This window comes from Babylonia areolata, chromosome 35 (genome assembly GCF_041734735.1).
Source record: "Babylonia areolata isolate BAREFJ2019XMU chromosome 35, ASM4173473v1, whole genome shotgun sequence".
Taxonomy (NCBI): domain Eukaryota; kingdom Metazoa; phylum Mollusca; class Gastropoda; order Neogastropoda; family Buccinidae; genus Babylonia; species Babylonia areolata.
The window spans coordinates 1152501-1170461 of NC_134910.1; the positions used below are offsets into that span (position 1 = coordinate 1152501).

Sequence of the window (17961 nt, forward strand, 5' to 3'; positions counted from 1 at the left end):
TTCAAAGGGACACCACACCTTTAAAAAAAAAAAAAAAAGAGAGAGAGAGAGAGAGATAAATCCAAAGCAAATACACAGAGATTACAGTGCACCAAAGACTTTTTTTTCTTTTGTTTCTCTTTTTTTGGGGGGGTCACCCCATTACACAGAACAACAACAACTGGACCTCTTAGACACAGACAACTTTGGATGGAGTGATTGCAGGGTGTGGTTTGGGTTCAGTGTGTGTGTGTGTGTGTGTTGTGTGTGTCTGTGTGTTGTGTGTGTGTGTGTGTGTGTCTGTGTTGTGTGTGTCTGTGTGTTGTGTGTGTGTGTGTGTGTGTGTCTGTGTTGTGTGTGTGTGTGTGTTGTGTGTGTGTGTCTGTGTTGTGTGTGTGTGTGTGTGTGTGTCTGTGTTGTGTGTGTCTGTGTGTTGTGTGTGTGTGTGTTGTGTGTGTGTCTGTGTTGTGTGTGTGTGTGTTGTGTGTGTGTGTGTGTGTCTGTGTTGTGTGTGTCTGTGTTGTGTGTGTCTGTGTGTGTGTGTGTGTGTGTGTGTCTGTGTTGTGTGTGTCTGTGTTGTGTGTGTGTGTGTGTGTCTGTGTTGTGTGTGTGTGTGTGTGTTGTGTGTGTGTGTGTGTGTTGTGTGTGTCTGTGTGTTGTGTGTGTGTGTGTGTGAGGAGCATGGAAGAGAGCATTCTGCACACTGTTATACATCCGTGTGGCAACACTTTCCCAACGGGTCAGTTTGTTGACCAGCCACCAGCACGGACTGCATGGCTGTACTCTCTCAGCACTCACCACCATGGGGAGGGGGGAGGGGGTGTGGGGCCGGGGCGGGGTGTGGGGGGTGGGGGATGGAGTGGTCCTCCCATAAATCTGTGACAATCTTGACGACGGCACTTCCAGTGTTCACAGCAGACAGAGCGGCTCCCTAACATGTTGATATGTATGCAGGCCTGTTATGTTGTTGTTCTCATCCGTGTCTGATGCCTTCTTTCTTTCTTTCTTTCTTTCTCTCTTTCTCTTTGTCTCTTCTTTTCTCTCCCTCTTTCTTTGTCTGTTTCCCTGTGTGTTTGTTAGTCTCTCTCACTCACTCTCCCTGCTTCTGCGTCTGTCTGTCTGTCTGTCTGTCTGTCTCTCTCTCTCTCTCTCTCTCTCTCTCTCCCTGCTTCTGCGTCTGTCTGTCTGTCTGTCTGTCTGTCTCTCTCTCTGTCTGTCTGTCTCTCTCTCTCTCTCTCTCTCTCTCTCTCTCTCTCTCTCTCTCTCTCTCTCTCTCTCTCTCTCCCGCTCTCTCTGTCTGTCTCTCTGTCGGTGTCTCTCTCGTTCATTCATTCATTCATTTTCTCTGTCTCCCTCTGTCTCCGCCTCTCTCTCTCTTTGTCTGTCTGTCTGTCTCTCTTTCTCTCTCTCTCCCACTCCATCTATGTCTGTCTGTCGCTCTCTCTCTCTCTCTCTCTCTCTCTCTCTCTCTCTCTCTCTCTCTCCCACTCCATCTATGTCTGTCTGTCTGTCTCTCTTTCTCTCTCTCCGTCAGTGTCTGTCTGTCTGTCTCTCATTCATTCAATCATTCATTCATTCATTCTCTCTCCCTCTCTCTCTCCCTTCCTCTCTCTCCCTCCCTCTCTCTCTCCCCCCTCTCTCTCATTTTCTCATTCTCTCTGTCTCCCCTGTCTTTTTCTCCCCCTCTCTCTCTCTCTCTCTTTCTTTCTCCCCCCCCCTCCCCGCCCCCCACTCTCTCTCCCTCTCTCATTCTTTCTCCTCCCCTCTCTCTCCCTCTCTCTTTCTTTTTCTCCCGCCCCACTCTCTCTCCCTCATTCTTTCTTTCTCCCCCCCACTCTCTCTCCCCCTCTCCCCCCACCCCTCTCTCTCTCATCCTGGCTCACTGTCTCTTTACCAGCTGTGGAAAGGGGAGGTGGAAAGGAGTGGTGTGTTAACCATAGCTGGAGCTTTGAGTGCACAAAAAGTACACTTCAAGCACAAAAGGTACACTTCAACGCCTTGATATTCCCAGCTGAGGGAGTTTCCCAAGATTTGAAACAATTTGCAATAGGCTTGAGAACCCCCCACTCCCCCAACCCCCCACCTCCCACCAGCCTCCCATCCCTCGCCCCCCCAAAAAAACAAAAAACAAACAAGGAACCACACCTTCAATGTGGAAATGATTCTGTCCTTTTTTTTTTTTAAGTCTTACTTGAACACCACTTGCACATTCGCCTGACATACTCTCAAAAACCATCCTTAAAACACACACACACACACACACACACACACACACACACAAAACAAAACAAAATACAATAGAGACTTTTAGTTAGCATGCATATATATATATATATATATATATATATATATATATAACACTTTTTTTTCTTCTTTTTTTTTGCACACCAGATGGGAAAAGGAGTGGTAGAAAGAAGTGGTAATTTCAAATAAGCTTATTGTGTGTCTGCCCAGTTTTTCAGAATTAATGTGTGTGTGTGTGCGAGCACACAAACACACATGCGCACACTCTCTCTCTTTCTCTCTCTCTCATGCATGCACACTCGCACACACACACACTCACACTACACAAGCTCACACACACACACACACACACACACACACTACACACAAACTACACAAGCAAACACACACACACACACACACACACTACACAAACTACACAAGCACACACACACACACAAACACACTACACACAAACTACACAAGCACACACACACACACACACACACACACACACACACACACACAAACTACACAAGCACACACACACACACACACACACACAAACTGCACAAGCACACACACACACACAAACTACACAAGCACACGCGCGCACACACACACAAACTACACAAGCACACACACACACACACACACACACACACTGATCACTGTTGACAACAACAGCCAATATCAACGTGTCACCTAGCCCACTAAAGACACTGGTATGCTAGCCTTTGAACAGGACGGGAGCCCTAACTCACGCTCACAGGTTAAAGTGGAGAATTGGGAACAACCTGCGACCTGTGCCCCCCCCCGCCCCTGCCCCCACCCCTCCACCACCGCCTGTTGACCCCACGGAATATCCGTGCCACCCGGGGCAGTCACGCCAGCCTGGTGCATAGACTTCAGGGGTGGGGGTGGGGGTGGAGGAAGGGTGGTTGAAGCATAACCTTGCCTGTCATTCCAGGAATGTGACATGTTGAAAATCGTTTTGAGTATCGATACAAGGTGGTACCTTTTTTCCCAACATTACCTGGACACATACATTCTTTGGTGTAGGCCACACAGGCTAGAGCGGGTGGGGAGTGGGGGGCCCGAGGGGGTGGGGTGGAGGGGGTGGGGGCTGGGCGGCATTGTGGCTTGATAGGTCAGACACCTGATCCAGTGTTCACCGCTGATCGGGGTTCGAGGCCCCTGGCTGTGTCCTGGAGGGAAGGGCACTTTGTGCCGACCCTTCTCCAGGCATCCAGGTGTGACAGGTCCAGGACCTGGGATCGGGAAGGTCAGAACTGTGGAAAGAGACGGTTGGGGGTTTCTGCCTTTCTGAATTGTTTGGTTTTCAGGCCCAGGACACAGTGTGTAGGTATTCATTGCCCTAGACACAGTGGATAGGAATTCACTGCCCTTGACACAGTGGATAGGAATTCACTGTCCTTGACACAGTGGGTAGGAATTCACTGCCCTTGACACAGCGTATAGGAATTCACTGCCCTTGACACAGCGTGTAGGAATTCACTGCCCTTGACACAGTGTGTAGGAATTCACTTCCCTAGACACAGCGTGTAGGAATTCACTGCCCTAGACACAGTGTAGGAATTCACTGCCCTAGACACAGCGTGTAGGAATTCACTGCCCTAGACACAGTGGATAGGAATTCACTGCCCTTGACACAGTGGATAGGAATTCACTGCCCTTGACACAGTGGATAGGAATTCACTGTCCTTGACACAGTGGATAGGAATTCACTGCCCTAGACACTTTTGATAGGAATTCACTGCCCTAGACACTTTGGATAGGAATTCACTGCCCTAGACACTTTTGATAGGAATTCACTGCCCTTGACACAGTGGATAGGAATTCACTGCCCTAGACACAGTGGATAGGAATTCACTGCCATAGACACAGTGGATAGGAATTCACTGCCCTAGACACAGTGGATAGGAATTCACTGCCCTAGACACAGTGGATAGGAATTCACTGCCCTTGACACAGCGTGTAGGAATTCACTGCCCTTGACACAGTGGATAGGAATTCACTGCCCTTGACACAGTGGATAGGAATTCACTGCCCTAGACACAGCGTGTAGGAATTCACTGCCCTTGACACAGTGGATAGGAATTCACTGCCCTTGACACAGTGGATAGGAATTCACTGCCCTTGACACAGTGGATAGGAATTCACTGCCTTAGACACTTTTGATAGGAATTCACTGCCGTAGACACAGTGGATAGGAATTCACTGCCCTAGACACAGTGGATAGGAATTCACTGCCCTAGACACAGTGGATAGGAATTCACTGCCCTTGACACAGTGGATAGGAATTCACTGCCCTTGACACAGTGGATAGGAATTCACTGCCCTTGACACAGCGTGTAGGAATTCACTGCCCTAGACACAGCGTGTAGGAATTCACTGCCCTTGACACAGTGGATAGGAATTCACTGCCCTTGACACAGTGGATAGGAATTCACTGCCCTTGACACAGTGGATAGGTATTCATTGCCCTTGACACAGTGGATAGGAATTCACTGCCCTAGACACAGTGGATAGGAATTCACTGTCCTTGACACAGTGGATAGGAATTCACTGCCCTTGACACAGTGGATAGGAATTCACTGCCCTTGACACAGTGGATAGGTATTCACTGCCCTTGACACAGTGGGTAGGTATTCATTGCCCTTGACACAGCGTGTAGGAATTCACTGCCCTAGACACTTTGGATAGGAATTCACTGCCCTAGACACTTTGGATAGGAATTCACTGCCCTAGACACAGTGGATAGGAATTCACTGCCCTAGACACAGTGGATAGGAATTCACTGCCCTAGACACAGTGGATAGGAATTCACTGCCCTAGACACAGTGGATAGGAATTCACTGCCCTTGACACAGTGGATAGGAATTCACTGCCCTAGACACAGCGTGTAGGAATTCACTTCCCTTGACACAGTGGATAGGAATTCACTGCCCTTGACACAGTGGATAGGAATTCACTGCCCTAGACACAGTGGATAGGAATTCATTGCCCTAGACACAGGAACTCACTGCCCTAGACACAGTGGATAGGAATTCATTGCCATAGACACAGTGGATAGGAATTCACTGCCCTAGACACAGTGGATAGGAATTCACTGCCCTAGACACATAGGAATTCACTGCCCTACACACAGTGGATAGGAATTCACTGCCCTAGACACATAGGAACTCACTGCCCTAGGCACAGTGGATAGGAATTCACTGCCCTAGACACATAGGAATTCACTGCCCTAGACACAGTGGATAGGAATTCACTGCCCTAGACACAGTGGATTAAATTCTTCTTCCTTTCTTAAAACCTAAATGAACTGGATCTCTCTCCAGTTCACACAACAGAAATTGTCATTCTGTCTCTTTCTCTGTCCTCTCTGTCTCTCTATCCCTCTCTCTACTTCTCTCTGGTAGTGGTAGTAGTAGTGGTAGTAGTAGTGGCAGTAGTAGTGGTAGTGGTAGTAGTAGTATTTACCATTGTTATTATTGTTGTGTCTTATCGTTACTGTTTTTGTTGTCACAAGGACAGATTGGAAGACAAGGCAATGCCTAAAATCTTTATCCTTGAATAATAACATTTTTGAATCTTGAATCTCTCTCTCGCTTTCTTTCTCTGTCTTTATTTATCTCTCTGTGTTTCTGTCTGTTCTCTCTCTCTCTCACTTTGTCTGTGTGTCTGTCTGTCTGTCTCTGTCAGTCCAGCTCCCTGTCTATGCAGAAATATGATCCCGGTTGCACAGACAATACCCAGAAACCCAAGTGCCAGAAGGGGAGAGAATTAACTCACTCAGTACGGCCAGTCCTCTCTTCTCCTCTACACAGACCCCTCGGATGTCCAGTGGGTGTCTCAATGACCCAACATTTAGTTTCCGTCATCAGAATTGTTGTATTCTTTGTCAACATTCACCTCTTCAGTATAAGAGCCTTCCGCTTGCAATATTTTGATGATAGTAACTGGGGTGAAACGCTGTTAACGTCGTCTCTTTCGCCGTTCGTATGGAGAGAGTTAACCACCCAGTGGCACGTAACGCAATTCACGGGGAGAAAGACAAACAGTTCTGATTCAATTTGCGGTGAGCCGGCTCTCTCACTCGGTCTGCCGCCGACCCAGACAGTTTGGCGGTGATGAAACAGCTGAATGCTGCACTGCGATGTGCTGCGCAGCGCTGTATTGATCCCCCGTCCTTGTCGGAGAGGCATGATTGATTCGAGTTGGTGATAGCGTTCAGCCGATCATTTGGTCGATCGATGAAACGGAAAGGACGCGGAGGAAGTGTACATGTTATGCATGCCGCTGTCTCTGCACCCTGCTTGGTCCGCCCTAATTGGTCGTTGACTCGCTGGCAAACCGTAATGGTATGGGGGTTGTCATGGAAACAGTGCGACAGTTTCTTCTGAAAACAGCCACCTAAAAGCTGTTGTGGGTTAGTTGGGAAACCGGTGTTGTCGCTCAGTTTGTGGAAAGTTGTGGAAAGCTGATAACAGTGGAGAGAGATAGAAGTGTTTGTCTGATTTCTGAAACAGGTGATGTGTCAGGTGTGGTCTTGGTGTGATTTCTGAGAATCATCATGTTTTCAGTGATTGTTGCTGTGTGTTACAGTGATCGTTGCTGTGTGCTTACTGTAAAGGGCAGTGTGTTTACAGTGATCGTTGCTGTGTGCTTACTGTAAAGGGCAATGTGTTTACAGTGATCGTTGCTGTGTGCTTACTGTAAAGGGCAATGTGTTTACAGTGATCGTTGCTGTGTGCTTACTGTAAAGGGCAGTGTGTTTACAATGATCGTTGCTGTGTGCTTACCATAAAGGGCAATGTGTTTACAGTGATCGTTGCTGTGTGCTTACTGTAAAGGGCAGTGTGTTTACAGTGATCGTTGCTGTGTGCTTACTGTAAAGGGCAGTGTGTTTACAGTGATCGTTGCTGTGTGCTTACTGTAAAGGGCAGTGTGTTTACAGTGATCGTTGCTGTGTGCTTACTGTAAAGGGCAGTGTGTTTACAATGATCGTTGCTGTGTGCTTACCATAAAGGGCAATGTGTTTACAGTGATCGTTGCTGTGTGCTTACATAAAGGGCAATGTGTTTACAGTGATCGTTGCTGTGTGCTTACTGTGAAGGGCAGTGTGTTTACAGTGATCGTTGCTGTGTGCTTACTGTAAAGGGCAATGTGTTTACAATGATCGTTGCTGTGTGCTTACTGTAAAGGGCAGTGTGTTTACAATGATCGTTGCTGTGTGCTTACTGTAAAGGGCAATGTGTTTACAGTGATCGTTGCTGTGTGCTTACTGTAAAGGGCAGTGTGTTTACAGTGATCGTTGCTGTGTGCTTACTGTAAAGGGCAATGTGTTTACAGTGATCGTTGCTGTGTGCTTACTGTAAAGGGCAGTGTGTTTACAGTGATCGTTGCTGTGTGCTTACCATAAAGGGCAGTGTGTTTACAATGAAATGTTTGCTGAGCAGTGATCGTTGCTCAGTGTTTATGGCGATATGTTTACAGTGATCAGTGTTATGTGTTAACATTGATTATAGCCATGTGTTCACAATGATCATTATGTTCACAGCGACAGTTGCCATGTGTGCACAACTATCGTTGCCAAGTGTGTACAGCTATCGTTGCCATGTGTTCACAGTGATCGTTGCCATGTGTTCACAGTGATGACTGTTGCCCTGTGTTCACAGTGATGACTTGCCCTGTGTTCACAGTGGTGACTGTTGCCCTGTGTCCACAGAGATGACTGTTGCCGTGTGTTCACAGTGATGACTGTTGCCCTGTGTTCACAAAGATGACTGTTGCCATGTGTTCACAGTGATGACTGTTGCCGTGTGTTCACAGTGATGACTGTTGCCCTGTGTCCACAAAGATGACTGTTGCCATGTGTTCACAGTGATGACTGTTGCCGTGTGTTCACAGTGGTGACTGTTGCCCTGTGTCCACAGAGACGACTGTTGCCGTGTGTTCACAGTGATGACTGTTGCCGTGTGTTCACAGTGATGACTGTTGCCATGTGTTCACAGTGATGACTGTTGCCGTGTGTTCACAGTGATGACTGTTGCCCTGTGTCCACAGAGATGACTGTTGCCATGTGTTCACAGAGATGACTGTTGCCATGTGTTCACAGTGATGACTGTTGTGTTCACAGTGATGACTGTTGTGTTCACAGTGATGACTGTTGCCCTGTGTTCACAGTGATGACTGTTGTGTTCACAGTGATGACTGTTGTCTTCACAGTGATGACTGTTGCCCTGTGTTCACAGTGATGACTGTTGTGTTCACAGTGATGACTGTTGTGTTCACAGTGATGACTGTTGTGTCCACAGTGATGACTGTTGTGTTCACAGTGATGACTGTTGTGTTCACAGTGATGACTGTTGTGTTCACAGTGATGACTGTTGCCATGTGTTCACAGTGATGACTGTTGCCATGTGTTCACAGTGATGACTGTTGCCCTGTGTTCACAGTGATGACTGTTGCCATGTGTTCACAGTGATGACTGTTGCCCTGTGTCCACAGTGATGACTGTTGCCGTGTGTTCACAGTGATGACTGTTGTGTTCACAGTGATGACTGTTGTGTTCACAGTGATGACTGTTGTGTTCACAGTGATGACTGTTGTGTTCACAGTGATGACTGTTGTGTTCACAGTGATGACTGTTGCCATGTGTTCACAGTGATGACTGTTGCCGTGTGTTCACAGTGATGACTGTTGCCGTGTGTTCACAGTGATGACTGTTGCCGTGTGTTCACAGTGATGACTGTTGCCATGTGTTCACAGTGATGACTTTCCGTGTGTTCACAGTGATGACTGTTGCCGTGTGTTCACAGTGATGACTGTTGCCGTGTGTTGACAGTGATGACTGTTGCCGTGTGTTCACAGTGATGACTGTTGCCGTGTGTTCACAGTGATGACTGTTGCCGTGTGTTCACAGTGATGACTGTTGCCGTGTGTTCACAGTGATGACTGTTGCCGTGTGTTCACAGTGATGACTGTTGCCGTGTGTTCACAGTGATGACTGTTGCCGTGTGTTCACAGTGATGACTGTTGCCGTGTGTTCACAGTGATGACTGTTGCCGTGTGTTCACAGTGATGACTGTTGCCGTGTGTTCACAGTGATGACTGTTGCCGTGTGTTCACAGTGATGACTGTTGCCATGTGTTCACAGTGATGACTGTTGCCGTGTGTTCACAGTGATGACTGTTGCCATGTGTTCACAGTGATGACTGTTGCCATGTGTTCACAGTGATGACTGTTGCCCTGTGTTCACAGTGATGACTGTTGCCATGTGTTCACAGAGATGACTGTTGCCGTGTGTCCACAGTGATGACTGTTGCCGGGTGTGTCCACAGTGATGACTGTTGTGTTCACAGTGATGACTGTTGTGTTCACAGTGATGACTGTTGTGTTCACAGTGATGACTGTTGTGTTCACAGTGATGACTGTTGTGTTCACAGTGATGACTGTTGCCATGTGTTCACAGTGATGACTGTTGCCCTGTGTTCACAGTGATGACTGTTGTGTCCACAGTGATGACTGTTGCCATGTGTTCACAGTGATGACTGTTGTGTTCACAGTGATGACTGTTGTGTTCACAGTGATGACTGTTGCCATGTGTTCACAGTGATGACTGTTGCCGTGTGTTCACAGTGATGACTGTTGTGTTCACAGTGATGACTGTTGCCGTGTGTTCACAGTGATGACTGTTGCTGTGTGTTCACAGTGATGACTGTTGTGTTCACAGTGATGACTGTTGCCATGTGTTCACAGTGATGACTGTTGCCATGTGTTCACAGTGATGACTGTTGCCGTGTGTTCACAGTGATGACTGTTGTCGTGTCTTCACAGTGATGACTGTTGTGTTCACAGTGATGACTGTTGCCATGTGTTCACAGTGATGACTGTTGTGTTCACAGTGATGACTGTTGTGTTCACAGTGATGACTGTTGTGTTCACAGTGATGACTGTTGTGTTCACAGTGATGACTGTTGCCGTGTGTTCACAGTGATGACTGTTGTGTTCACAGTGATGACTGTTGCCGTGTGTTCACAGTGATGACTGTTGCCGTGTGTTCACAGTGATGACTGTTGTGTTCACAGTGATGACTGTTGCCATGTGTTCACAGAGATGACTGTTGCCATGTGTTCACACTGATGACTGTTGTGTTGACAGTGATGACTGTTGCCGTGTGTTCACAGTGATGACTGTTGCCGTGTGTTCACAGAGATGACTGTTGTGTTCACAGTGATGACTGTTGCCGTGTGTCCACAGTGATGACTGTTGCCGTGTGTTCACAGTGATGACTGTTGCCGTGTGTCCACAGTGGCGGGAATGCAGTGTGGTGGGACAGGGGGCCGGGAGGAGGTGAAATGTCAACATCGACGAACGCGGCAGCCTGCGTAGAGTTCTCCCAGCATGCCTGGCGTCCAGAGCTCTGCGTCAACTGCCAGCGCCCCAGGTCGGAGCACACCACCTCCGTCAGCAAGCCGGCCAAGGCATCGGCTCGGATCATCATCAACCAGTCGGCTCCCCAGGAGCCGGTGATCACCTCTGACCCCTCCCAGCCAGTGCCGAACAAGCGGCTGTCCACCTTGCCGCGCCAGAGCAAAACCTGGGCCGGGTCCTGGCAGGGAGAGGAGAAATGCGACAACAGGCAGGACAGGGGCGGCAGCGCCCCCGACAACAAGGGAGTGGGAGGAGGAAAAGAAGGGGAGAGAAATCACGTCAACAGCCAGCACGCCTCCGACGCCCAGAAGCGGCGGCACAGAAGCGTGTCGAAGGAGGGGGAGGGTGGGACATCTCGGGGCAGCATGAAGAACGGCCAGCCCAGAGGCATCCTGTCCCACAAAGGCAGCAGTCTGAAGGAAGGTAAGAGGATCAGCGACGACCGACGTGGTTCCCGTGTGGCCTTTGTGGACACCGCCCCTCAGGTCATTGGCTATGATGGAGGCGTCGGAAGCATCTTTGCCGATGACGATGACGACGGAGACAATGATGATTTCTCATCAGCCAACGAGGCCAGCTTCTCCCTGACGGACGAGGAGAAGTCCTTCGCTCTGCTGTCTCTGGAGAACACCCTGTGGAACTCCAAGGCGGAGAACTTGCTGAAGGACAGGGACACGTCCGCCTCCACCCAGCGCCACAGCAGCCGTGAGTTTGAAGACCTGAGCCTGGACGCGCTGTGCAACACCAAACATTTCCAGAATCTCAAAGACTGTGACGGCACCCAGCGCTTCGGCACCTTCCCCCTGAGGAAACGCTGCAGCAGTTCTAAACTGGGTCTGGACTCGGTGTTCTCCGCACGAACCTCCGAGGTCAACACTTCGCACCTGGCAGCCCTTGACCTGGACACGGACAAAGCCAAGAGCGGGGTCAGGTCGCAGGGCACGCGGGTCACGCTGGTGAAGTCGTCCTCGGCAGGGGACGATGTGGCACCCTCTGGCATGGGCGGGTCATCATTGTTGACGACAACAGCGGCGTACAAGGTGGTGAGCATCGTGGACGACGACAAGCATCATGCGTACTCAGTGACGGACATCACCACCGGTCTTCATGACGCCGCCCACACCAGGACCCACGACAGCGACAGCGTGTCGGAGAACAGCGGAGGCAGCTCTGGCAGAGGTCAGGTCAGCTCCTCGGAGAGCAGCAGCCCGGTGCACGTGCGGGGGCGGGGCCGACCCAGGCCCACAGCCATCCGGGTCAGCGCCATGGAGCGACAGGCCTCGCCACACCGGGACGACAAGGGGGAGACCACTGACATTGGGGGGGCGGACGTGCTCAACGATTCCTCCACGGCAGCCAGTCTGCAGGTGCTGGCGCTGCTCAACGACGTTCTGGACAACTATGGGGAGAATGAGTCGTCCACGGATGACCCCCTGGAGGGCAAGGACCGGGACAGGACTCCAGGGAAGAAGTCCGACTTCGAGGCACGAATGGCGTCCGTGGCGGCGAACCTTGACCTGTCCAAACAGCAGCGAGCCAAGCGGCCTGCCCCCCGCCCTCCCAGCTCCCCACCCCCAGAGCCCACGGTGTCTCCCAAGAAGAAGAGTCAGAACCAGCCGGAACCCGTCTTCAAAATGGTGCCCATGGGCAAGGGCATCATGTCGACGCCTCCCTCGCATGACCTCCCCAGGACGTCGCCGGGTCAAGGTCAAGGACTGCCCAGCTTCGAGGACCTGCCGGAGGGGGAGGGGGGTGAAAGAAGCAACGGGGACGGTGGGCGATCCAAGAAGGGCTTCACGTCCTTCTTCAAGAACATCCTGAGGCGAGGCCGTGATAGCTCAGAGAGCTTCGAATCAAGCAACCCGGAGGTGCAGTTCGCCGTCAGGTCGGAGGTCGCGTTCAGCTCTGCCCCCTCGCTGACGGAGGGCGCGGCGGAGGGCATGCACAGGAAGGGCAGCGATGCGTCCTCCTCCCAGAGCAAGGTCCGCGTCCTGCCGCCAGGTGGAGCTTCAGGGATCAAGGGGGGGTCGGCCTCCACCGGCGACCTTCCCAAGTCGGCGGCAGTCCGGAAGAGTGAGAGTGACGGCACTGGGGAGAGCATGGCGTCAGCGGTTGGTCAGCCCCGGGCGTCCAGCCCCCCCGGCCAGCCCCGCAGCAAGGGTCTGTCCAGCCCCAAGCAGATGCTGAAGCGCACAGCAGCGAAGCTGTCCCCCCCAACGCAGCACAAAGCCCTGCCCCACTCCAAGGACGACGCCCCCACCACCCCGGCCAAATCCAAACCGGCGTTGATCTCCCGCAAGTCGGACGACAAGGAGAGCGGTGAGGCCGGCACCACCACCACCACCACCCAGCCCACTCCCGTCAGGCGGCGAGCGAAGAGTCCCAAGCGCATCCCCCCTCCCGCCCCCCCGACACGACCGGCGGGAGGGCTGGGGGGGAAAAGCGAAGAGAGCCTGCCAGGCCTGGGGTCCACGTCAGACCTGACCCGAGAGCTGGAGCAGAAGCTGAAGAGCGCTGGCATCTCCGGCATCTCCGGGATCTCCGGCAGTACACCAGCTCTGACCTCCACCACCACCACCACCGGCACTAAGCCATCAGGCCCAGCTCCCCCGGCCGGCAAAGCACCGTCGTCACAGGTCCCGAAACCAGACAGCCAGCCTCCCTCAGCCACCACGGCCCGCTCTGACCTGCGCAAGTCCATGACGGTCCCTCCCCCCTCCCCCCCAACCTCCAAGCCCCAGGTGTCAAGGTCACCCCCTGCCTCCCCGACTCCGGAGGAATCGGACTCACAGCCGGGCTCTCCGACGGATGAAATGTCCAACTCGGACGAGAGTCCTCGCTTCATGGAGAAGATCGAGCTGCCCACGGCCGCCCCTGGCAAGAAGGGCATTTTAGGAAAGCTGAACATGAACCGAAAGTCGCGCGCCCCTGCCCCGCCGTCGTCAGTGAAGCGCGCACGGTCCATCAGCGATGCGGAGAAGCGAGCCAAGCGCATCAACCCAGCAGACATCTCTGGGCCAGTGGTGAGTCAGAAGGCTTGCATGGTCATGTGGATGATTATGGCTTTTTTCCTTTTTCAAGTCTTTTTTTTTTGGTTTGAATAATCTTTAATTATTAAACAATACACATGATTACAATGCAGTGAATGGCAAAAGAGCATCAACAAGCTTAAAGCTTATACGTTGCACTTCAATTTTATCATGACGGCTGATGAACCATATTATGAATTGTATCAAATAACATTCATAAACAGTAAGCAAGAGTTATGTAACTCTAGATTTTGAAAAAGACATTCACAATCTTTTCAGAATGAACATGAAAAGTTTTTCTTTTAAATTATTATAATTTCTTTGTTTTGGTTTTTTTTTTCTTTTGCTGTTGATTTGTTGTGTCTTTGTTTTATTTATTTCAGATGGATTTTATCAGATGTGATAAACCTAGGTACTGTTTGCAGCATGCACTTTGCGCGCTCTAAAGAACCCATGGCAACCAAAAGGTTGTCCCCAGCAAAATTCTGACAGAAAATCTGCTCTGATACATGTGTGTATAGTACTATGTGTATGACTGATTGAAACCTGAATGACACATGTGTATAGTACTATGTGTAGGACTGATTGAAACCTGACTGACACATGTATATAGTACTATATGTATGACTGATTGAAACCTGACTGTATGACACATGTGTATAGTACTATGTGTAGGACGGATTGAAACCTGAATGACACATGTGTATAGTACTATGTGTAGGACTGATTGAAACCTGACTGAATGACACATGTGTATAGTACTATGTGTAGGACTGATTGAAACCTGAATGACACATGTGTATAGTACTATGTGAATGACTGATTGAAACCTGAATGACACATGTGTATAGTACTATGTGTATGACTGATTGAAACCTGACTGAATGACACATGTGTATAGTACTATGTGTATGACTGATTGAAACCTGACTGACACATGTGTATAGTACTATGTGTAGGACTGATTGAAACCTGACTGTATGACACATGTGTATAGTACTATGTGTAGGACTGATTGAAACCTGAATGACACATGTGTATAGTACTATGTGTAGGACTGATTGAAACCTGAATGAATGACACATGTGTATAGTACTATGTGTAGGACTGATTGAAACCTGAATGAATGACACAGGAAGCTAATGATGAGCAGCCAAATGCAGCCTGTAAGTCGGTTCTACCCAGGTAGGCAGCCCATTATGGAAATGAACCTGTATTAGTAAAGCTCTTGGAGTTTGGAAAATGATCGAAAACAGGCTCTAGACAATCTAGAACGCCGGTGCTGTGCATGCTGGGCCTGTAGGGGAGTGGTGGTCTGGTGGCCGCCCACACGTCCACCCAGGTTTCAATCAGTCATACACTGGACCTCGAGTGGTAGTCTGGATGTCTGTCATTTGTAGGAGACACAAGCCGAGGTCCCGTGTGCAGCATGCACGTGAAAGAACCCATTGCAACAAAACCGTCGTCCCTGGCAAAATTCTGGGGGGAATTCCCTTTGATTGGAAAACTGAATATGTACATGCAGATGTTATAAGGGGGAAAAAAAGAAGAAAAAAAAAGAAGAAAGAATGGGTGGCACTGCGCTGTAGTGATGTACCCTCCCAGGGGAGAGCAGCCAGGATTTCACACAGAGACATGTTGGGATGAAGAGCAGTACTATGCAGTACAGTACAGTGCAGTACAGTGCAGTACAGTGCAGTACAGTGCAGTACAGTACAGTGCAGTACAGTACAGTGCAGTACAGTGCAGTGCAGTACAGTACAATGCAGTACAGTGCAGTACAGTGCAGTACAGTGCAGTACAGTACAGTGCAGTACAATGCAGTACAGTGCAGTACAGTGCAGTACAGTGCAGTACAGTACAGTGCAGTACAGTACAGTGCAGTACAGTACAGTACAGTACAATGCAGTACAGTGCAGTACAGTGCAGTACAGTGCAGTACAGTACAGTGCAGTACAGTACAGTGCAGTACAGTGCAGTACAGTACAGTGCAGTACAGTGCAGTACAGTACAGTACAGTACAGTGCAGTACAATGCAGTACAGTGCAGTACAGTACAGTGCAGTACAGTGCAGTACAGTACAGTACAATGCAGTACAGTACAGTGCAGTACAGTACAGTGCAGTACAATGCAGTACAGTACAGTGCAGTACAGTGCAGTACAGTACAGTGCAGTACAGTGCAGTACAGTGCAGTACAGTGCAGTACAGTACAATGCAGTACAATGCAGTACAATGCAGTACAGTGCAGTACAGTGCAGTACAATGCAGTACAGTGCAGTACAATGCAGTACAATGCAGTACAGTACAGTACAGTACAGTGCAGTACAGTACAATGCAGTACAATGCAGTACAATGCAGTACAATGCAGTACAGTGCAGTACAGTGCAGTACAGTGCAGTACAGTACAGTACAGTACAGTGCAGTACAGTACAATGCAGTACAATGCAGTACAATGCAGTACAATGCAGTACAATGCAGTACAATGCAGTACAGTGCAGTACAATGCAGTACAGTACAGTGCAGTACAGTGCAGTACAGTACAATGCAGTACAGTGCAGTACAGTGCAGTACAATGCAGTACAGTACAGTGCAGTACAGTACAGTACAATGCAGTACAGTACAATGCAGTACAGTACAGTACAGTGCAGTACAGTACAGTGCAGTACAGTGCAGTACAGTGCAGTACAGTACAGTACAGTGCAGTACAGTACAGTGCAGTACAGTGCAGTACAATGCAGTACAGTGCAGTACAGTACAGTGCAGTACAATGCAGTACAATGCAGTACAATGCAGTACAATGCAGTACAATGCAGTACAATGCAGTACAATGCAGTGCAGTACAGTACAGTGCAGTACAATGCAGTACAATGCAGTACAGTGCAGTACAGTGCAGTACAATGCAGTACAATGCAGTACAGTGCAGTACAGTACAGTGCAGTACAATGCAGTACAATGCAGTACAGTGCAGTACAGTGCAGTACAGTGCAGTACAATGCAGTACAATGCAGTACAGTGCAGTACAGTACAGTGCAGTACAGTACAGTACAATGCAGTACAATACAATGCAGTACAGTACAGTACAATGCAGTACAGTACAGTACAATGCAGTACAGTACAATGCAGTACAGTACAGTGCAGTACAGTACAATGCAGTACAGTACAGTACAGTGCAGTACAGTACAGTACAGTACAATGCAGTACAGTGCAGTACAGTACAATGCAGTACAGTGCAGTACAATGCAGTACAGTGCAGTACAATGCAGTACAGTGCAGTACAGTGCAGTACAGTACAGTGCAGTACAGTGCAGTGCAGTGCAGTACAGTGCAGTACAGTGCAGTGCAGTACAGTGCAGTACAGTACAGTGCAGTACAGTGCAGTACAGTGCAGTACAGTGCAGTGCAGTACAGTGCAGTACAGTGCAGTACAGTGCAGTACAGTGCAGTACAGTGCAGTACAATGCAGTACAGTACAGTGCAGTACAGTGCAGTACAGTGCAGTACAGTGCAGTACAGTACAATGCAGTGCAGTACAGTACAGTGCAGTACAGTACAGTACAGTGCAGTGCAGTACAGTACAATGCAGTACAGTGCAGTACAGTGCAGTACAGTGCAGTACAGTACAGTGCAGTACAGTGCAGTACAGTGCAGTACAGTGCAATACAGTACAGTGCAGTACAGTGCAGTACAGTACAATGCAGTACAGTGCAGTACAGTGCAGTACAGTACAGTGCAGTACAGTGCAGTACAGTACAGTACAGTGCAGTGCAGTACAGTGCAGTACAGTACAGTACAGTACAGTACAGTGCAGTACAGTGCAGTACAGTGCAGTACAGTGCAGTGCAGTACAGTGCAGTACAGTACAGTGCAGTGCAGTACAGTGCAGTACAGTGCAGTACAGTACAGTGCAGTACAGTACAGTGCAGTGCAGTACAGTGCAGTACAGTACAGTGCAGTACAGTACAGTACAGTGCAGTGCAGTACAGTGCAGTACAGTGCAGTACAGTACAGTACAGTGCAGTGCAGTACAGTGCAGTACAGTACAATGCAGTACAGTGCAGTACAGTACAGTACAGTGCAGTACAGTACAGTACAGTACAGTACAGTACAATGCAGTACAGTGCAGTACAGTACAGTACAGTACAGTGCAGTACAGTACAGCACAACAAAATTAGAGTACTGTAAAATGTAAATTGCAATACAAAGTATGCAAAACAGTTCAATACAATACAAATTGCAATGCATATTACAATACAATACAACAAATTAAAT

The 17961-nt window shown here is 49.3% G+C and overlaps 1 protein-coding gene across 1 annotated transcript in view; it reads left to right on the forward strand.

Moving 5' to 3' along the window:
• The window catches only part of LOC143277753 (uncharacterized), a 51481-nt gene that overhangs the window by 17216 nt on the left and 16304 nt on the right, over positions 1-17961 (forward strand). Inside the window, exon 2 of the mRNA XM_076582657.1 lies at positions 10541-13685. Within this exon, the coding sequence (XP_076438772.1) occupies positions 10587-13685 (3099 nt within the window). The 5' untranslated portion in view covers positions 10541-10586. The remainder of the gene's footprint in view (positions 1-10540; positions 13686-17961) is intronic.